Below are 23373 nucleotides of genomic sequence, written 5' to 3'. Positions count from 1 at the left end.
ACTAGGCCACACACCAACGTATACAATATACATCCTGAAAATCTTATTCTTCGCAAACATCCACAAAAACAGAAGAGCGCCCCAAAGAATAAATTCTGAGGCAGTGCCTTCTCATTCTGGATATCCCCACCATAGGGAACATCCTCTCCACATCCACCCTACCTAGTCCTTTCAACATTTGGTAGGTCCCCATGCATTCTTCTAAATTCCACTGAGTACAGGCCCAAAGCTGCCAAACACTCCTCATATGTTAATTCCTTCATTCCCAGCATCATCCTTGTGAACTTCCTCTAGACTCTCTCCAATGACAACACATCCTTTCTGAGATGAGGGGCTCAATTTGGGGCCTTATCTACCACTAGTGGTATCTAGTGGTAGATACGGGGCCTTATCTATCTTCACACCTTTTGCTTCCCAAGCATCTTCTCCTTACTAATAGTAACTACACTCACTTCTGACCCCTGAAACTCCTGAATATCTGGCATACAGCCGGTGTCTTCCATAGTGAAGACTGACACAAAATACATGTTGAGTTTATCCACCATTTCTTTGACCACTCCCCTCTCCATTACCTCCTCTCATGTATCATATTTAATTGGTTCATTATCCACTCTTTCACTCTTTATATGTCTGGAAAAACATTTGGTATCCTCTTTTATATTCTTACCTTCATATTTCGTCTTTTTTTTCTTTATTGCTTTTTTAGTTGCCTTCTACTGTTTTTTCAAAGCATGCCCAGTTCTCTAACTTCCCACTAATTTTTGCTCTATTATATGCCCTCTCCTTTGCTTTTATGCTGCCTCTGGCATTCCTTGCCAGCCATGGTTGCCTCATCCTCCCTTTAGAATATTTCTTCATCTTTGACATTTATCTATCCTGTACCTTCCGAATTGCTCTCAGAAATGCCAACCATTACTGTTCTGCCGTCATCCTTGCTATTTTCCTCTTTCAATCTACTTTGGCAAGCTCCTCTCTCAGGCCTATGTAATTCCCTTTATTACACTGTAATACTGCTACATCTAATTTTAGCTTCTCCTTCTCAAACTGTAGGGTGAATTCTATCATATTACGATCACTGCCTCCTAAGAGTTCCTTTACCACAAGTTCCCTAATCAAATCCAGTTCATTACACAACACCCAATCCAGAATCACCTCTTCCCTAGTGGGCTCAACCAGAGGCTGCTCTAAAAACCCACCTCACTGGCATCCTACAAATTTCATCTCTTGTGATCCAGCAACAACCCAGTTTTCCCATTGTACCTGCATATTGAAATCCCCATGACTATCATAACATTGCCATTTTTATATACCTTTTCTATCGCCCGTTGTAATTTGTACCTCTCATCTGGCTACTGTTCGGAGTCCTGTATGTAACTCCCATCAGGGTCCTTTTAATCTTGTTGTTTCTTAAGTCTACTCACAAGGATTCTACACCTTCTGATCCTATGTCACCACTTTCTAAGGATTTCATCTCATTTTATTAAGAACAGAGCCATCCTACCCCCTCTGCCTACCTGCCTGTCTTTTCAATACAATGTGCATCCTTGGATGTTAAACACCCAGTTATGATTTTCTTTCAGCCACAACTCAGTGATGCCCACCATATCATACCTGCTAAGCTCTAACTATGCCTCATCCTGTATACTGTGAGCATTTAAATATAACAACTTCAGTCCTGTACACATCACTCTTTTCAATTTCATGTTATACTTCAATTCATCCCACTGGCTGCAATGATGCCCAATCATCTGCCTGTCCTTCCTCACAATCTCACTACACACTGTGTCAACTTGCATACCAACTGCCCCATCCACAGCGCTATCACTTGAGTTCCTACCCTCTTGCCAAATTCATTTACACCCTCCCCATCAGCCCTAGCAAAACTGCCTGCTAGGATATTGGTCCCCATCAAGTTTAGGTGTAACCCATCATTTTTGTATAGGTGATACCTTCTCCAGAAGAAACCCCAATGATCCAGAAACCTGAAACCCTGCCCCTGCACCAATGTATTCATCTGCCAAATCATCCTATTCTTAGCCTCACTAGCTGGAGGATCAGGCAGCAAGCCAGAAATTACTACCCTTGAGATCCTGCTTTTCAGCTTTCTACCTGACTTCCTATATTCTCTCTTCAGGACCTCATCCTTTTCATACCTGTGTTGTTGGTAGCATTATGTATCATGACTTCTGGCAGTTCACCCTCCCCTGTCTGGAATGCTGAGGATCCAATCTGAGATGTCCCTGACCCTGGCACCTGGGGGACATCATGCCATGTGGGTGTCTCTTTCGTATCCACAGAATCTGCTGTCTGCTCCTCTTACTACAGAATCCCGTATCACTACTGCACTCTTCTTCTCCCCCCTTCTCTTCTGAGCTACAGAGCCAGACTCAGTGCCAGACCAGGTCGCTGCAGCTTCCCCCAGTAGGTCTCCCCCCCATAACAGTATCCAAAGTTGTATACTTATTATTCAGGAGAATGGCCACATAAGTATTCTGTACTGGTTGCCTGTTTCCTTTCGCTCTCCTAATAGTCACTTAGCTACCTGCCTCCTGCAACTTAGCGATGCCTACCTCCGTATAGCTCCTATCTATCACCTCTTCATTCTCCCGTATCAGTTGATGGACATCAAACTGCAGTTCCAGTTCCTTATGTTACGTACCCCATAACTGGGTAACTTACCAGCAAAGATAGAGAGGGCCATTGAAGTCTGATGATACTATTTTTAACAGTATTTATTGATAAAAATACACAAAAATATCAATGCAAACATACAGATAATATACGTCCTCAATACTAAATCTAAAAGTGCGGCTATAATAATAATCAATAAGAAATAAGCTCTATCGTTGTCACGGGGATAATGTATTGTCCGATGGAAATATAAAAGTCACTCAAGTTCATTCAGGCTGCAGCCTTTGGTTGGAGTCAAGAGAGAGAGATTTTGGAACTTGCCAGAGTTTCCTTTTTTATGATGTCGATCCTTCGAAATATCGTTGGTGTCCTTTTCCTTTTAGCTAAGCCGTTCTTCCGTGGTCAGTCCCGCCAATCCCGGGCAACGGGAAAGGATGCACACGGGCCCCACCGGCTGTCACTACTAAATGCTGTCACGGGATTTCTAGCATTTCTCCTGGTGCGTCTAAAGGGGTTGTTCCCCAGTTCCTCTTTTATCCTTACTCACGGGGTCTCAGATGTCAATCAATTTGGGATGGTGCCATCCCTCAACCCAGCCCACTTTGGTCATTCCCTGAGGGCTTCAAATAAATGGGACAGTACTCAATACACAATTCCGTCTCCAAGAGACAATGGCCGTTTCCCCTGGCTTTGTATCGCTGAGGGGCCAGGACATTCCAAACCCCTTGTGGATTCTGCGTGTCTTTCTCTCATTTCCTGGATCTCCTGACCTGAATTAATAGCGATCTTGCGATTCTCAAAAAGGAGGGGGCTACTTTGTACCCTTCGGCCCCTCAGAGTTGGGGCACAGGTGTAACACCCCCTTTCTTCAACGCGTTTTTACCATTGGTAAAAACGAAGTAATACAGAGTCTTACAAGATTTTAGAATCTAACACAATACAAAAGTTTTTTTTCACTACAGAGCAATACAGTTATACATTCAATTCAGCATCTAAACAGTTAACGATTACATTGTCACTTCCTTCAATATCTTAACATCTTGTACTTTACTAAAGTCTTGTAGCATCAGACTCCAATTTAATAACCACCTATTTTTTTTTATTTTCTTTCCTTCAGCAAACAAAAACTAAAGAGTTGTGACCTTAGCTTACATGTATACTACAAAAGTTCATGCAAAATACTAATCTTTATGTTACTTTCAAACTTAACAGTCAAGCTTCCATGGGGGCGTTGTCTTTATTATTCACACGCTTTGTTGAAATCCCTTAAGACCGGCTTCTGCTATTTAAAAATGGCGTCCCATTAACCCACCCATCTTTTCCAGTTAATTCCCATGTGGTGAGCTTGTGCACCCTGGCGAAATAGGAGCTATTTTAGGAGCTAAATAGGAGCTCCTTTCATAGGAGCTATTTTATCAACAATGTGTTCCAAACTTAGACCATTTTCTGAATTTCCACACATTCTTTAATTTTACGCAAGTTGCTAGTCTTCTCTTCAGGACCCTTCAGCCGAATAGTTTTCAATGCCAGCGATCCCTCTTTGTTCAAACAGCATTTCGAATTCTGCGGTTTCACACCACACTCTGGAATAACAATAGCGTGTGGGGCCCTTTTACCTTCCAACTCAACCTGTAATTGATTCACAGGCTTTGTGGTACCAAGCCATTGTCTCTGTAGCCTGGTTGCTGCGTCTGATATCAATCCAGACTTTAAATTTTCTTCATTCGATTTGGAAACTACACTTTTCCCTTTTCCTTCAATAATAATATTCACCTCACCACCTGTTATCTCCTCACTAACTTTTAACACACCTTCGAGCACAAACACCTGGGAACTCTCACTTCCCACTATTACCAAGGTTAACCCTTTCTTCACTGAACCAAGTCCATCTGACCCACAAGGACTGCATTCCTTTTCAACTGAATAAAATACCTCAGACTTTTTCTGAGCTCCATTACTAGGTTCAGTACCATGTGCATCCACATCTTGGACACACTCAAACGGGACATTTGCCTCTTCCAGGCTTTCAACACCCATACCCTGTTCAAATTCTAAATTCCCCTGATCCTCCCAGCTACTCTTTGGGCAACTCCCTTCCGGAGTAAACTCAACCCCGCGGGCTGAAACAACCTCATCTGCCAACCCAGCAGACTTCTTCCGCCAATCCCAGGCAACGGGAAAGGACGCACGCGGGCCCCACCGGCTGTCACTACTAAATGCTGTCACGGGATTTCTTGCGTTTCTCCTGGTGCATCTAAAGGGGTTGTTCCCCAGATCCCTCTTTTATCCTTACTCACGGGGTCTCAGATGTCAATCAGGTTGGGATGGTGCCATCCCTCAACCCAGCCCACTTTGGTCATTCCCTGAGGGCTTCAAATAAATGGGACAGTACTCAATACACAATTCTGTCTCCAAGAGACAATGGCTGTTTCCCATGGCTTTGTATTGCTGAGGGGCCAGGACATTCCAAACCCCTTGTGGATTCTGCGTGTCTTTCCCTCATTTCCTGGGTCTCCTGACCTGAATTAATAGCGATCTTGCGATTCTCAAAAAGGAGAGGGCTACTTTGTACCCTTCAGCCCCTCAGTGTTGGGGCACAGGCATAACACAACACGGTCTCTGAGAAGCTCAATGCAACTCACCAAGGGGCTTCAGACTCTTTTTAAACTTTCTGCTGCCTCAATACAATATATAAGTTATAGAAATTAATAATTGTTATTAATTTCTCCATTACTATGTAATAAATTCCTTACCTTTCCTTCGCATTTTATTTCTTCTCTCTACTGTGGATATACAATAATTCCTTAATTTCAATTACAATATCATCTCTGAATGTCTTTAACAAACCCAAATTGTACTGAGGAATTCTCTTTTGATTATTATAAAGTTCAAAGTAAAATTTATTATCAGAGTACATACATGTTACCATATACAACCTTGAGATTCTGTTTCCTGTAGGCATACTTAGTAAATCTATAGAACAGGATCAATGAACAACAACCTGCAAATACAAATATAAATAAATAGCAATAAATAATGAGAGCATGAAATGACGTGATAGAAGGTCCTTAAAATGAGACCATCAGTTGTGGGAACACCAGAAACAGAAGGAATGCAGTGGCCTGATGGTTGAGGGGTAGTAACTGTTCTTGAACCTGGTGGTGAAATCTCTGTTCATCATCTTCCAAAATTTCCTGGGTTCTAGAGTTATCCCCAGTTGTTTCAAAAATAGCGTATTTACTATCACTATTTAAGAAGAGGGAGATCTCTTTTATACAGGGAGATCCTTACCCTTTAGGGTGGGCTCCTGCCTCATATTGTACAAGGGCTTCTTTGAATTAATCATCTGTGGTTTCTCCGTTAAGAGTTTGTTTCGATTTCTGACTCATCTCTTTAAAGTCTGCTTAACCTTAATTTAGAAATTTTTTTCAAAGTACAAAGTTCAAATTTATTATCAAACTACATGTATGTCACTATGTACTACTCTGAAATTTTTGTGCTGGCAATCAAAGAAACACTAATAGAATCAATGAAAAAAAAGTATACAACAAAGATGGGCAAACAACCAATGTGCAAAAGACAACACTTTGTACAAATACAAAAAGAACAATAAAATAACAATAATAAATAAATACCAAGAACATGAGTTGTAGAGTCTCAAAAGTGAGTGCATAGCTTATGGAATCATTCCAGAGTTTGGGGGGGGGTGGTGTGAGTGAAGTTATTCCCTCTAGTTCAAGAGCCTGATGGTTGAGGGTAAATAATTGCTCTTGAACCTGGTGGTGTGGGCTCAGAGGCTCCTGTAGCTCCTTCCTGATGGCAGCAGCAAGAAGTGAGCATGGCCTGGATGGTGGGGGTCTATGATGATTGTTGAAATTTTGTGCAACAGTGTTCCTTGAGTATGGTCTAAGTGGTGGTGGGGTGCTTTACCTGTGATGGACTAGGCTCTATCCATTACCTTTTGTAGGTCTTTCAATCCAGGGGCATTGATGTTTGCATTTATGATTCAACCAGACAGGTACACTCTCAACCACGCATCTATCAAGGTTTGTCAAGGTTTTAGATGACATGCCAAATCTTTGCAAACTTCTAAGAAAGTAGAGGCGCTGCCAGACCTTCTTTGTAATGGCAGTTCCATGCTGGACCCAGGGCAGATCCTCTGAAATGTTAATGCCAAAAATTTTAAATATGTGAATCATTCTTCTTTTGCTAAACCCAATGTTGAATCAAACTCACTGGGAAATTCCGCTTGTGGCAGACGGAGCAGAGGTAATCAAGAAAGTGGCCCCCCACTTTACGTCAGGTCTCACCAGTGTAGACGAGGCCACATTAGGAAAAATGGATACAATTGGCAACCCTTACCTCGAAGGACTGTGGAGGTGAGGGAGGAGGTAAAAGAGCAAGTGTAGAATTTCTGTTGCTTGCAGAGATATGTACCAGGTGGGAGATTAGTGGGGACCAAATGAACAAGGGAACCATGAAGGAGGAATTCCTGTGGAAATCAGAGGGTGGAGAGGAGGTAAACAAGTGGCAGAATCCCACTGAAGATGGTGGAGTTTGCAGAGAATGATGTGTTGGATGCAGAGGCTCATAGGGTGGTAGCAGAATCCCCATTCCCTTTCCAATATGTCAGTCCACAATGAGGCCACTCTCAGGGTGGACGAGCAGGTTGCCTCCAACTGATGGCATAAACATCAATTTCTCCTTCCGGTAACTTTTTGTCCTTTCCCCCGTCTCTCTTCCTCTATTCCCCCTCTAATCTCTTACCTATTCTCCTCATCTGCCTATCACCTCCCACTGGTGTCACTCCTTCTTCCCTTTCTCCCATAGCTCCTCTCCTATCAGATTCCTTCTCTTCTCTATCCTTTACCTTTCCCACACACCTGGCTTCACCTATCACCTTTTAGCTAGTCCTCCTTCCTCTCTCCCCCACCTTTCCTTTCATGTCCTGAAGAAGAGTTTCAGCTTGAAATATCAACTATTTATTCATTTCTTTTCCACATTCTGTCATGGAAGAAATTACAATATGGAAAGACTCAAGAATGAGCTTCAAAATTCCTTGACAAAATGCAATATTCCTTATTATTCCAAAGAAGCTCTGGCCTATGGCAACTCTAGATGGATAGAAGCACAGGGTACTCCAGCACATAAGTAGCCTTTTGGCCCATTTAATCCAAGCTGTGCCAGTCCCATCTACATGCACATGGACCATAGCACTCTATACAACTTCCATCCATGCATCTATCCAAACTTCGCTTAAATATTACACTTGAATGCACATCTACCACTTGCATTCATTCTATACTCATACCAACCTCTGAGTAAAAAATTTCCCCCTCAGATTCCCCTTTAGTATTTCTGTTTATTAAACCTTTGACCTCTAGTTCTAGTCTCACCCATCCTCAAAGGAAAAAGGAAAAAGCCTGTATGCATTGTTTGGTTGGCATCTGTCTGTCTCAAAGGACAATGGATGATGATGACCATCATCACAAGCCTGAGCAGAAGGTCTGGAGCTCCTGAGATGCCGAAATGTCAAGATCCCCCTCTCAGCCTCACCAGTGTAGTTCAAAGGAAAGCTTGTGAAGCAATACGTTTGGCACCAGTTTGGCTGCAGGATGCCAAACGTATTACAAACGTATTTGTCTGCCAAAAGGATGTTCAATGATGTTCAGCTGCCTTAGGCTGTCTGTGTTTACTCCTGTAAACTTTGTCTCTCCCGAAGCTGCTCACAAAGCAGTGGGGCTATTTACCCATAGCTGGGCATTTGGTTCATGAGCACCGGGTCATGTCCACACACCAGTGGGCCTGTGTGCTATGTGTGCAGGGGCCAGACCTCCTCTCCGTCTTCTGTAGTTCAGCCTGAGTCCAAAATGAGTTCAGTTTCCATGTGTCGTCAGCGAAGACGCACTACATGAGGTTTGCTGTTGGTGAGGCTGTGTACTGGCAGAGAGAGAGTTACACATTCAGCTCTCCTTTTTTGCAAGACTGCTAGCCAGCAGTGGAAGCTAAAAGTGAAAACAACAAGCACTACCCATTACGCTACCACACAAGATGCATCACAACGATCACCTGTAGGCATTAACTCTGTCTTTACTCCTCATCATTTTGTATACTGCACCTATTTATCAGTGGATCTCAACCTTTTCTATGCCATGGACCCCTACCATTAACCAAGGGGTCTGTGGACCCCAGGTTGGGAAACACTGCTCTATTTGATCTACCATTGTTCTCCTGCACTGCAAGACCCATTCTCTCTAACTCAGATCCTCATGTCCCACCAACATGTAAATTTTCTTTGCGCTTCTGATTCTTTTTGTTATCTTTCCTGTAGCTAGGTGACTGGAATTGCACACAATACTCCAAATGCAGCCTCATCAACATCTTAACAACATAACATCCCAACAGCAGTATTCTCAGGTCCCTTTGTTCTACCATACACCTCAGAGCCCTACAATTCACTGTGCAAGTCTTACCCTGGTTTGCCCTTCCAAAGTACAACTCCTCACACTTAACTGCATTGAATTCCATCTGTTTTTTTTTCCAGCCCATTTTCCCAGCCAATTAAAATAATGCTGCAAGTATTGATAGCCTTCCTCACTGTCCACTATACTCCCCAATCTTGGTATTATCCACAAATTTGCTGACTCAGTTGAGAATCGGAATCAGAACCAGGTTTAATATCACCAGCGTATGTCATGAAATTTGTTAACTTTGCTGCAGCAGTACAATGCATTACATGATAAATATGGAAAAAACTGAATTACAGGTAAGTATATAAATGTACACATGTTAAATAGTTAACTTAAGATAATCAGTGCAAAAACAGAAATTTTAAAAAAGTAGTGAGGTAGTGTTCATGGGTTCAATATCCATTTAGAAATTGGATGGCAGAGTGGAAGAAGCCATTCCTGAATTGCTGAGTGTGTGCCTACAGGCTTATATACCTCCTTCCTGATGCAAAGAGGGCATGTCCTGGGAGTTGGGGATCCTTGATGATGGAAGCCATTTTCTGAGGCACCGCTCCTTGAAGATGTCTTTGATACTGTGGAGCCTAGTACTCATGATGGTGCTGAGTAATTTTATAACTCTTCGCAGCTTACTACAATGCTGTGCTGTATACACCCCTCCCCCACACACTGAAACTAGACGATGCTGCCAGTCAGAATGCTCCCCACAGTACATCTGTAGACGTTTGAGTGTTTTAGGTAACAAACCTAATCTCCTCAAACTCCTGGCATTGGTTTTGCATTCATCACATCCAGTATGCACAAGTGATGGTAGAAAGATGCCCTGTAAACCATCTAATTCTCTTTGATATTGTTCCATCTCTGCATATTATTTCACAGGTGAAAATCAGTTAAATCAAGGGCAGATTTCTATTTGTGTGGGTGTTGCAAGTGGAAAATCCAATGTTTAACGAACTACACTATTTATCATTAAAACTGGAAATATGCAAATCAGGTTTCAATGTAACAAAATCTGAACTCTACTGCTTAGTCTTAAATAAGGCGATCTTCAGCGTGTTGGTAGAATAAACAAATTAGGGTGATTCCCACATGTAATCTACACAAGAGTCACCATTTCTGAATGTGACCAGCTAATTGGAAACAATTTGCAATCAGAAGGTAATGTATCTCCAGAATTCTCTAGCCCAAGACATTCAATGAACTTGAGCATATTCAAAGCAGAAATTGACAGTTTCTGAACAGAAAGGGGTTGAAGGGATAGTGCAGGAGTTTAAGAAAAATGGGGAGAGTGGGGTGGAAGAACAACTATGATTCAGTGAATGGTGCAGTGGGTTCAAAAGTTCAAATGATCCACTTCCGCATCTACAACAAATACTTCTATTATTAGATTAACTTCATTCGTGCTTAGATTACTGCATTTCATACTGCATATGAAACATGAATACATTTTCTTGTGAATAGCTTATGGTTTATGGGTTTTGTTTAGGCTTGGAGGAGATTACTGCACAGGAAATATGAGCATGTAGTTACGAAAAGTTTCGTACTATGATGGAAATACTAGAACGTCATTACACTTGTGAAGAACGTTGTGGGAAGCCGGATCTTTAGCCAGACGTTATAAGGCTCAGATGTGTAGACCAGTTTGGTGGTACTCGTGGGTTTTCATCATTAAAGATACATATATCTATAGATGAATTCACAAACCACTTGCTATTAAGGAACGTGTGACAATTTAACCAAAGTATATTTCACACGATAAAAAACTCTGCAAATTGATCTGTTGAGGTTTTACATCTAGAAGGATGACTCATCTTTCTTGTTCATCTGGAAACAGACCTGCAGTATACTTAGTGGTTTTCTTTTTGTTTCTTTTAAAAGTAGTCACTAAAAGTATGTTGCATTCACTGAGTAGTCGCTGCCTGCTGAACAAAGTCTATCATTAACTTGAGTTAGCATGTTGTTTCAATTCAGATTAAACAGGATTTGGTTTGATTGCTCATGAGCCAATTATTGCCAAAATGCAGGGAAATCTGGGTGGAAAACAAAGAGGAACTGAATCATCCCAGGCACATTCCAGTTATGCACTAAATGGTGATGAATTTCACAAACCCTTCAAAATGTAGCATACATTTAAGTCTGATTACTTTTAAGTTATGTCTGCTCATGATGTTCTGCCCAATTAAATGAATAAAGATGTTCAGATCAAAAACTGAGCTTTTCCCCATTAATATCACTGCTCAATCATGAAAATTTCCCACTGCTCTTCAGACCCCGCCACATGGTCCTCAGCCTCTGCATCTCCTTGCAGATCAGCTTCTGGTACCAGGGGATACCTGCACTGCATGACAATGAAGTCTTCACATCTGCATGGTGTGTACCTCCAGGCCAATACATGCAAGGAGTCTTGAGAGAACTTTGCTAATTTTCACTACTGTTCTAGTATTCTACGGCTTTCATTGTGTTCCCTTTCAATTGCATAGGTGGAAAGTATGTTGCTGTGAGGAGCCACAGAGTCAGAATTAAGTATTCCTCCCCCCCCCCCCGAATCTGTGCTCTGGACAATACCAAATTTGTGTGGAGTCCATTGGGGTGAACAAGTTATGTATTCTTCTTAGAAACATGGCATTCTTCCGTGACTGTCTGGGTTTCCTCCAGCCGCTCCAGTCTCCTCCCAAAGTCCAAAGATGGACAAGTTACTAGGTTAATTGGTCATTGTAAATTGTCCTGTGATTAGACCTGGGATAAATAAGTTGGTTACTGGGCAGCATGGCTCTTTGGGCTGGAAAGGGCCTGTTCCATGCTGTATCTCAAAATAAGTATATAAATAATGTTGCCAAAGATTTTCCCGTAGTATTTCACAATCACTCAACGTGTTACATGGCATGGAAAAAGGAAACTTCAGCTCAAGTCTTCTATGCTGACCAAGTTGCCAGTTCATAGTCACCCATTGGCCCATATCCTAGAGTCTAAGCGAAACCCATCTAGGCACCTATGCACATGCTTCTTACATAGTATTATCATGCCTCTGCTACTCCTCTGAAAGCATGCTCCATATACTCACCAGCTTCTGTGGTGGGCATATAGCTACATATCTTAATGAATACTGCCTTGGAAATTTTGAGCCTGAAAATATATTGTTCATTAGAGAGATGCAGGTAGGTTAAGGTGCTCCTGTAAACTGAGACTAGTACATTACAGATGAAAGGTCTTTGCCTACTGCCTCAATATCCATGATACACACTAAGTGGCCAATCATGTCTATAACAAAGCTTCATTCAATGAGTACAGTGATGTGACAATGAATGATTAAATTAGAAAAGCCATAAACTTACACCAGAGTGGACCTATTCCAAGATTATCATATTTTGGAGCTTTGATCTTCAGTTAATATTGGCAAGGGTGCATTTAAGCAATTGTTAAAGCATGGCTACATTAAACGTGAATCTGACACCAGTACAATACCAGACCCACCATCATGGATCATGACCAAAGTCTTGTTTTGCTAAGATAATGTATTCTAAATTAACTTCGAACCAAATCAGGGACTGCCAACTTTTCTTACTCCAAGCCATTCAAATTCTGGACATCTACACTCTGGGGTGACAAGCTTCTGATAGGTGCATTCTTGGTACTACCTGTAACTGGGTCAGGATTCACAAATATCTAATGTACAGTGGTGAATTTAGCTTTACTTCTCCATTATCTCCCTCAACCCTAAACTCACCCTGTGGTCAAATATCCCAATTTGGATAAATCAAACATTCCTCAGTTGAGCAGAATCTATTGTCTTTATCAAAAACATTGTCTTCATCTAACTCCATCCCCGAGCCCTATCTCAGCACTATCCAACTGAAAAGCTTAATTTGAGGACAGATATAATCCCAGGATCCAAGCTGTCTGGTTCACATTGAAATGATGTAATGGAGGGAGCTGTAAGCAAAGCAGAGGCTGTTGTCAGAATAAAGGAAATGGCTTAATTCTTTATAATATTGAACTGGAAGAGACCATAGATCAGATGTGAGCAGGTATGTAAGGCATATGGAGGGTGGGTAGACGTTGGTTTTGTTCAGAGACAATTCAGAGCAGTAGCAGCTGGAAAACCTGACTGAAGAGATTCCAATATGGAATTGTGGGCGAGATAGACACAACCTGGGAAAACACTAAAACAGTCAAGGGAGAGACAGACAGAGAGACACAGAGTCTGAAATCCTGAACCAGCTGCATTGCCAGCAGCAAGTTGATCTAGATCAGGGGTTCCCAACCAACGGTCCACAGACCATTGCTTAATGGTATTGGTCCATGGCATAAAAAAGGTTGGGAATCCCTGATCTAGTGTAAAAAAATGTAAAGACCTTTATTTACTGGATATTAGATTTAAGGATCCGTATTTTAATCATTCTGTCCTTTCCTATTTTCATAATTTCCTTCAGCACTAAAACCATAAGACTATAACACATAGGAGCAGAGGTGGGCCATTTGGCCCATCAAGTCTGCTCCACCATTGGCTGATTTATGAAATTGCTCAGCCCCATTCTCCTGCCTTCTCCCTGTAACCATTGATGTTCTAACTCAAAGAACCTATCAACTTCCACTTGAAATATATTCAATGAACTGGCCTCCATAGCAGTCTGTGGCAATGAATTTCACAGATTTACCACCCTCTGACTGAAAAAATTCTTCCTTATCTTTGTTCTAAAACAAAGGTTCCCAACCTTTTTTATGCCATGGACTCATACCATTAAACAAGGTGTCCATGGACCCCAGGATGGGAACCCCTGTTCTAAAGGGACATCCTTCTAATCGAAGGCTGAGCCCTCTGGGCCTGGTCTCTCCCAATATAGGAAACATCCTCTCCACATCCTCTAGGTCTTTCAATATTTGATGGGTTTCAATGAGATTCTCCTTCATTTTTCTAAACTCCAGTAAGTATAGGATCAGAGCCATAGAACGCTCTTTATACATTAACCCTTTCATTCCTGGGATCATTCTCATAAAACTCCTCTGGACCCTCTCTAATGCCAAATCTTTTGACATCTTCCCACTCAATCAGTCCTGGGATCTTTATCCATAGTTGTTTCAGTCTGCTACTGACAGCTGAGCTTCAGCTGCCAAGGCCATGGTTCTGCAATTCACTCCCTAAGCCTCTCCATTTCTGTACCCTTCTTTCTCAGTTTTAGATGGCACAGCGGCACATCTATTAGAATTGTTACTTCACAGTTTCAGTGACCCAGCTTTGATCCTGATTTCCGGCGCTGTCCATGTGGAGTCTGCACGTTCTTCCTTAGATGGCATGGGATTCCTGTGACTCCTCCAGTTTCATCCCACATCTCAATGGTGTACAAGCTGATAGGTTAATTGGCTACTAAAAATTGTCCCTAGTGTGGTGGTGGAATCTTTAGGAAGTAAATAGGAAGGTGGGGGGAGGGGGGGAAATATAATGTGTTAAAGTAGGATTAGTGCAAAATCACATTCTGGAGTGTCAACACTGACTCAGTGGGCTGTAGGGCCACGCTGCATCTTTCTAATGATGCAATGAATTATGTATTGACATTCTTCTTAACAGCCATCACCTTGATCATAAAGACATTAGAAAACGGAACAGGTGTTAGATGCATGGGCTTTTAGCTTATACACTCATTCAATAAGACCATAGCTGAGCCTGAATCTCAACCTTGCTATTGTTTTATTCTTCAATTTAATGTAAGCCTTGTAGTCTCTGTCTTGAATTTAAGTAATGACTGAGTCTACACAGCATCCTGTATAAAGGAACGCCTCCTTGTCTTTACCCTAATCATTTACTCCTAAACCTGAGACGATAATAAAGTTTTGATTATTTACCCTAACGTCCCCCAGAAGTTGCACAGAGCTCAGTGTTGTTTACTAATTTTCTGTGAAGCGCCTTACTATACTGAATGTACTACAGCATATAGATTCAAACCTTTGCTGTTTTGTTGGTGTGTGTTCTTTCATCTTGTGCACCATGATGCAAAATTCAATTCTAATTGACCACATAATCTGCTTATATAAATGTTCCACCTGATGGGTGGAATCTCACTGTCACGAATGGTGGTTTACATAATATTCTATTATATTTTTTAACAATAATATGTTTTCTATTATCATATTCACTAACTGCTTGATCTTCTACAATAAATATTATGAGCCCACAAATCAGATAATGTACATTAAAAAGTCACTGTCCCTTCCATGAAACTATCTGCTGTCTGTTCTTTGACAGTCAGGCAATTCCACAAACAGACCGTTTCATCGGCTGCTGCTGAAAACACCACATTGCAATCAGGACTCGATGCCATGTGCAGAACTCTCCCTCTGTGACCTGCAAAGGAAGAACATGACATTAAAAGATCTTTATTTGAGGACGAGTGTGAGAGATCAAGCAGGATATGGCACAGACAACCAGTTTTACCACAGTTACTCATATGATGTGCATATTAGCCTCCATTTACTAGCATTCTTAAGAACAAACAACAATAAGTTCTAGAGTTACGCTAAAAACACTGGTATTTCAGGATATATCTGAATGGAAGATCATATATTAGACAAATACTAAAAAGCAAAAGAAACTAAAACTACTGGAAATCTAAAATAAAAGCAGAAAATACTGGAAATACTCAGGTCATCTGTGGTGATATAAACAGTACATACAGCATGTTGAGCCGTTCATCAGACATAAAAGAAATTAGAAATCAAGCATTTTGTAAGTTGCAAGAAAGCAATGAAGTGGAGAGAACCAAGGAAATGTTTCTAATATGGACAAAGTAACACAGTGATAATGGTGCCGGCTACAAGGGGATGGTAAAATCTTGTTAACTGCATCTGAGCCCAGATTAAAGGTCTCAACCCAAAATGTCAGCTGCCTGCTTCCCTGCGTACATGCTGCCTGATACACTGAGTTGCTCCAGCTTGTTGTGTGCTGTTTTCTGCATTTCTTTCCATTGCCTGCATGGTAGTGTAGAAGGTACCATGGTAGAGTAATGATTCATGCAAAGCTTTATAATGTCAGCTGTAAGACTGGGGTTCAATTTATTTTGCTGTCTTTAAGCAGTTTGTACATCCTCTCCATGACTATGTATGCTTTCTCCAAGTGCTCCAGTCTGCTCAAAAAAAGACATATGGTTAGGGTTAGTGGGTTCTGGGCACACTATGTTGCATATAGGCTACCTAGCGCAATCCTCCCTGTTATGAGTTGACGAGAAGATGCATTTCACAATAATTTTTGGTGTACACATAGCAAATAGAACAAATCTTTCACCTTTAGTTTACTTCTTCTTACCCACACATTGATCTTTCCGATAGCTGAGATACAATAGAGGCTATTGACACCGCTGCACAGGCTTAGCACCACAATATTTACTACAGATAAAAGACCACAGACTTGAAAGCAGAAAGAGCGATTAAAGTATGTGCTGTGGGTTTCCTAAAACCTTCAAATGTTCTTTTTTTTATTACTCATTTGACTTTTATCCAGTGACATATTATTTTTCTTAGATCACTCCTTGGCAATAAAGCAATAGTCAGGATCTTTGAGCTTTTTTTTAAATGTCCACTTTCTATCTAGTAGAAGCATTAATTGTCTTAGCTGTGTTAATAATAAGTAATATTATACCAAATAAATTTACCCCTGTCAGTCCTGATGATAACCCATGAAATATTAATGTGGTGTATATTAAGAGTGTTGCATGAATAGTGTAGAAGGCTGGCTATTAGCAGCTGCAAATTGCCAAGACATTAGATAAGGGGTGTAAAGGCAAAATATAGCCCAACAGAAAAAATGGGGAAGAGCCAAGGGATTCTCTTCTGTACTTATTCCATAATGATCTTGTGTTTTGAGTATTTCTCAGGAATTCAATCACACATTGAACAAATCACCTTGTTTTAAATAATTTTGATTTCCTTAATGAGTTTTCTATTTGATTTTCACACAGGTTCCATGCATCTTTTGTGCCAACCAGTCTCTCAGTCTGCTCTGAGTTCTTGTGTTCTGACTATTTACATCAACAAAGGGTCATATATTTAATCCATATGAAGTAAATCCTGAAATGTATTGCATTCTCAGCTGATATCGCTTCATGTTCTGAGAAATATGGTTATGCAAGGGACAATGCTTCTGGGGCATTAAAATTTATTTTGACTCTCTCTACAAGGATTACCTCCTGTGCCTTTCCTTGGATCACCTGTAAACCAATCCTCCAAAAGAGGAAGAGAAATTGTTGAAGTCCATTATGTTAGACAAGTTCACTGATCAACAAATTAAGATTTATTGGTGAAGAAAACAAAAACAAGTTCCAAGATGGTTATCAACTGCACATCAAACAAGTTAACACAAATCACAAGACTGAGAAGCCCACTTATCCCTGCAAGTGTGACAAATACTACACCTGTCCCTTCACCTCCATTCATGCCTCTAAACAGTCCTTCCAGGTGAAGCAACACTTCACCTGTGAGTCTGTCGGGGTCATCTATTATATCTGGTGCCCCATCTGTGGCTTCCACCAGATCAGTGAGACCCAATACACATGAGGGCAGCTTTGTCAAGCATCTTTGTTCTGTCTGCCACAAAAGGCAGAACCTCCCAGTGCCACCCATTTCAATTTGACTTCTCAATCCCATTTTGATCTGGCTGCCCCTGGCCTCCTCTACTGCCATGAGGTCAAACTCAGGTTGGAGAAGCAACAACTCATATTCCGCCTGTGTAGCCTCCAACCTGATAACATTAATTTCTCCAACTTCAGGTAATTTCTCCCCCTCTTCCTTCTCTATTTTTCCATACTTTCACCCTTTCTCATCTCCTCTGCTACCCATCTCCTCCCTCTAGTTCCCCTCCTAATTCCATGATCCACTGTCCTTTGCTATTAGATTCCTTCTTCTTCAGCCCTTTACCACTTCCACCTAAGTCCTACCACCCACTTACTTCATTCATCTCCCTCATCTACCCACCTTCCCCTTACCTTGTCTCATCTATGACCAGCCAGCTTGTAATCCTTCCTCTCCACCCCACCCCCCAAACTCATATTCTGGTTTCTGTCTCCTTCCATTCCAGTCCTGATGAAGGGTCTCAAACAGAAATGTTGACTGTTTATTCCTCTCCATAGATGCTGCCTGACCTGCTGAGTTCCTCCAGCATTTTGTATATGTTACTGAAGATTTCTAGCATCTGCAGAATTGAAATTTTTAGAAAACTGTTGCTTTCAACTGATAGCATGAAATTTGTGGTCAACACTTGATCCAGAAACTGTTCTCACTTTAATAACTCATCCCAAAATATTCTACTTCCAATGACAATCTAAATCAGGGGTTCCCAACCTTTTCTATGCCATGGACCCCTAACATTGACCAAGGGGACAGTGGATCCCAAATTGGGAACCCCTGGTCTAAATGCAAAAAAAAAACTGTAGCTACAAGGAAACCTAAAATAAAACAGAAAATAATGAAAATACTCAAGTGATTAGATAGCACATATGGAGAGATAAACATAGTTGAGATTTTAGCTTCTTTCTATAGATACTTTCCAACCGGCTGAATCATTTCTGCATTTTCAATTTTACTGAAAATTTGGAAATGTTGCAACGTCTTTGATACTGTACTGCAGCAACAAACCAGATAATGAGCTTAATCCACACACACAGGCATGCAGATCAAAAGACACTGCCCTCACTTTCCATGAAATATCAACACAAAAAAATGAAATATGGAGTTCTAACCCCAAATGAATAAATTATGCACCTCAAATGGGTGTAAACTAGGGAAGTTATCAACATACAAAAAACCTTGCATGGATTGCTAACTTTTTTATCTATAAATCTTGCAGAAATATTTGTCAAAATTTCAATCACGTATTTCTTTAAAAACATTTCTTATGGCAATGTTCCTTTGTCGACACTTGTTATTCACTTCAGCTACCTCATGAATCGCTATGAATCACAAGCTCCACCTTTCATGGACGCTGGCTAATGCTATTCCATTGTTTAAGAAGGGTAGCAAGGACAAGCCAGGGAACTACAGATTGATCAGCCTGACATCATGGGAGGAATTTTTAAGGCTGATTTATACTTCTGAGTAGGCTCTATGCTGTAGCCTACGCCTTTGTGAGCATTTATACTTGTGCATTGGTGCGTCTGTGTCACTCTGCAATTCACCGCCAAAACGCTAGTTGGCGGTGGGGTTTCTATGCCACTGTGTTGAGTTCCTTTGTGTACTTCAAACAATGGCAACTTTAAACTGAGCGCATCATGTTGGAGTTGGAGCTAATAACAAGAGTTACCTTTATTGAAATTACTGCAATGCAGAAAAGAGAGGAGACGTCGGAGGAGATGGTATGTACGACCATTGAATGGATTGAGGCAGAAGGAGGGTGAATTTTCTGTGCTTGTCCGGCCTCTGAGAGACATGGACAAGGAAGTGCATTTCAAATATTGGCAAAGAAGAAGCAGCAACCGGAAATGCGTAGGAGGAAAAGTGGACCAATCACAGTTGTTGCAGTCTGCGTCACCGCGACGCGTAGTTACATTTTTGGGGAGGTGCGTGTCAGGCTACAGTGCAGGGTATGCACGGCTACATCGTACCTACGGCATAGATTTGATGCAGAAGTATAAATTGGCCTTCACTGGATGGCATTCTGAGGGAGAAGATCCTCCAGCATTTGAATAGATGGAGTCTGATTAGGAGCAGTCAACATGGGTTTGTGCAGGAGAAGCTGTGTTTGATAAACCTTTCAGAGTTCTTTGAAGAGATAAACAAAAAGCTCTTTGAGGATAGGGCAATAGATCTTATCTATTTGAACTTCAGCAAGAGCATAGACAAGGCCTCATGTGGTAGCCTGGAAGATTAGTCCCACAGAATCCAGAGAGAGCTAGTTCAGCAGATTCAAAATTGTCGGAGGAAGGAAACAGAGGGTGGTGGTTGAAGGCTGTTCTTGGAATGGAGAATGGTGATTAGTGGTGTGCCACAGGGGTCAGTGTAAGGACCCTTGATGTTCATTATTCATATAAATGATTTGGATGTGAATGCAAAAGGGCTAATCAGCAAGTTTGTAGATGACACTAAATTAAGTGTTGTTGATAGTGAAGGTTATCATGGATTACAGGGGAATCTTGATCAGTTAGGGAAGTGAATCAAGGGTTAGCAAATGGATTACAATCCAGTTAAGTATGAGATTATGCATTTTGGAAAGTCAAACCAACATACAATTTATACTATGAATGATAGCGTACTAGTGAGTGTAAGGAACAAAAGAATCTAGGAGGACAAATGCATGGTTCTTTGTAAGTGGTGTCACAAGCAGACAGGGTGGTGAAAAAAGACAGGTAGCATGCATCAGTCAGGGCATTGTGCATAGGAGTAGGGACATTATATTGCAGTTGCTTAAATTGTTGGTAAGGGCACACGTATAGTACTATGTATAATTTTGGGACCCTGTTACAGGAAATACATGTTTAAATTACAAAGGACACAGAAAAGGTTTGCAATGATATGCCCGGACTAGTGAGCATGAGTTTATAGGGAGAGGGTGGTCAGGCCAGGTCTTTATTCCTTAGAACATAAGAGAATGAGAGGCACACTTAAAAAGGTGATTAATATTGTGAGAGGCATAGGCAAAATGGAAGATAATAGTTTTTTTCCAGTGTAGATAAGAGGGACAATAATAGCCTTTTCCCCAGGGAAGCAGGGTCCACAACTGGGAGGCATATACTTTGGAGTCAGGAAATGGAAAGGAGATATGCTCCAAACACAGAGCAGCAAAAACAATTTAGCAGGAGCAATCACTTTAATAATAAACTACAAAATAATGAGCTTCAGAACAAGATAGAGCAGATACTTATATGACAAGGTAACTGAAGGCTAGGAGCCACTGGTTGAGGCTGGCTGGTTCAATGGGTGAACAAGGACTGCAACTGAGAGCTGGGGGGTAACTTTCTTAACAAAGGATGGTGAGTATATGGAATGAGCTGCCTGAGGAAGTGTATGAGGCGGTACAATAGGATCATTAAGAAGCGTTTCTAATAGGTACGTGAATATGAGGGGCCTGGAGGGATATGGGTAAAAGTGAGACCAGCTAGGTAAACAAAATGGTTGGCATGGACACATTGGACCAATGAGACTATATCCATGCTGTATTGATCTAAAATTCTATGACTGACTTTTAGATAATTGAACTCTTCCTATCCTCTTTTATGAAGTCCAAAGGCCAACTTTCAGGTAGTTGTCAAAGTAAATAACATTGATAAAGTGTTTAGAAATATTAATTAATAATCATGCAACACTGACACGTTTCATTAAATCTCTATGGCAGGTACTGCATCTCACCGGCCAGTGGTACAAGGCAAATGTTGTAAGCACCAAAGTAAGTATTCTAGACAACAGTATGACGGAAAAAACGCAGAAGGGGTGAAGGTTGCACTTGCAATATATATAAGCGTGGGCTCTAGATGACGTCCTTGGATTTCTATTAATTCACACTAGAGATAGGGCCCAGATTACTGCAATGAAGATTGGGAAAACCCATGTGTTTTCAGCACAAAGTATTTCAAATCATTAAAGCACATACCTATATTTATGGTAAAATAAAAATTATTTAGTACATTTTAAGAATTTTAAATCAATTCACAGCAAAGAAGAATCCAACTTCAATATTTCATTTAGTGATCATATCATATTTCAATGAATCACTTATGGCATTTCGAAATGTACTCCTAGAGAAGCAAGATATGATAAATCTAGTCCCACCACTCACAACTCTTAGAACAGTTCTTGGTATATTTACATTTTCACTCAGTCCGTAAGGTGCCCATATCATACCTTTGAGATCAGCTGATTTTGTAAGGGATGGGTAGTTCCAGACTGAGACCTGATGTTTGGGAAAACCATGACCAGTTACTAGCTCTTTGTACTTTGGTAACCAGAGCAATGAACAAATCTGGAAAGGAAAACAAATGATTTTTATTACCACAATATGTCATTTATTTCATACGAGAAATTGATCGTTTCAACCTTTTGTCATGGGATTTTATAGCGTTAAAGTAACTTCATCATGGGATCACACTTCCAAGTAGATGGTGTTTGGCAGAGAGGTGGGAGGAATAATTTTCACGCATTCTGCTTGTATTACTAATGTACAGTTCATTTGAAAACTGCATAGTTTCTACTGGTGGATGGGCATTACACAAATTGAGATTCAAATCTGTTGAAAAGAAAGCTTTATTTATCCTGGGTTGGGGTCCATTGCCCAAACTCGCTGTCCACCTTCTTGATGCTTCTGATCTGGAAAAGTGATTCCATTGGCTTAAACAATCCAAGCAGTGAAGTGCTTGTTAGCAACAGTGCTTCCATAATCACGTCACATAATCAAGTCTGAACAAGCCCTGCCCCCCAAAAGCCCTCTGGAAGCCTTTGACAGCCTTTATCACCCGTCAAAATATTTCAATGGTTCTCAAATTCAGAACCAGACCTGCACATTTTCCTGTGGAATTTGAAAACAAACAGGAAATTCATTGGGCAGCTGCTCTTACTTCAGTGCAACAAAACTGGTGTGCAGAAGAAGTCAGAGAGTATTTATTTCTTTAATTTATGTAGAGATACATTTTGATTAGGCCCTTCAGGCCCACCAAGCTGCCCCACCCTACAATCCTCCGAGTTAATCCTAGCCCAATCACAGGACAATTTACAATGACCAATTAACCTACTAACTGGTATTTCTCCAGACTGTGGGAGAAAACCAGAGCACCCGGAGGAAACCCACATGTTCACAGGAAGAACGTACAAACTCCTTACAGACGGCGCTGGAATTGAACTCCAAGCTCCGATGCCCCAAGCTGTAGTAGTGTCACCCTAACCACCACACTACCATGGCACCCCTTATAAAAGAAGTGCTCCATATTACCTGGGAGAACGATTGCAATAAATTCTGTGTTAAGTGGGGTAATATTATTGATATGCATGGAAATTAAAGAAAAGGTGCATTTTACACATTTGACGAACACATTAAATCACTGTTTAAAAACACCAGGCATGAGCATTTCATGGTTGTGACCTAATAGAAGCCAAAACTTTTCTGATCATAACATACCTCAGAAAGCATGGATGCCACTAAAGAAAAGCATAAAGAAACCATGGCCTCTACTTTGCCCATAAATAATTGTAAATGCCACAATACAGTATATTCAAGCTATTTCACCATTGGATCAAAATCAATATATAAAATTCTCCTAACAACAAAACCTAACTGCAAAGTTAAATGCAGTAATGCCAACTTCATATT

At 41.0% G+C, this 23373-nt stretch overlaps 1 protein-coding gene across 1 annotated transcript in view; it reads right to left on the bottom strand.

Annotated features, from left to right (window-relative positions):
• Positions 1-15283: 15283 nt before the first annotated feature.
• Positions 15284-23373, bottom strand: part of LOC132404489 (cell division cycle protein 20 homolog) — a 37152-nt gene continuing 29062 nt past the window's right edge. The window contains exons 6-7 of the mRNA XM_059988645.1: positions 21915-22032; positions 15284-15435 (exon numbers count right to left, since the gene is read on the bottom strand). Coding sequence (XP_059844628.1) covers positions 15284-15435; positions 21915-22032 — 270 coding nt within the window. The remainder of the gene's footprint in view (positions 15436-21914; positions 22033-23373) is intronic.

The sequence above is a fragment of the Hypanus sabinus genome, chromosome 14, assembly GCF_030144855.1.
Source record: "Hypanus sabinus isolate sHypSab1 chromosome 14, sHypSab1.hap1, whole genome shotgun sequence".
NCBI classification, from domain to species: Eukaryota; Metazoa; Chordata; class Chondrichthyes; order Myliobatiformes; family Dasyatidae; genus Hypanus; species Hypanus sabinus.
The sequence above is the reverse complement of the archived record's forward strand: the minus strand, read 5'-3'. Positions and strand labels throughout refer to the sequence as shown.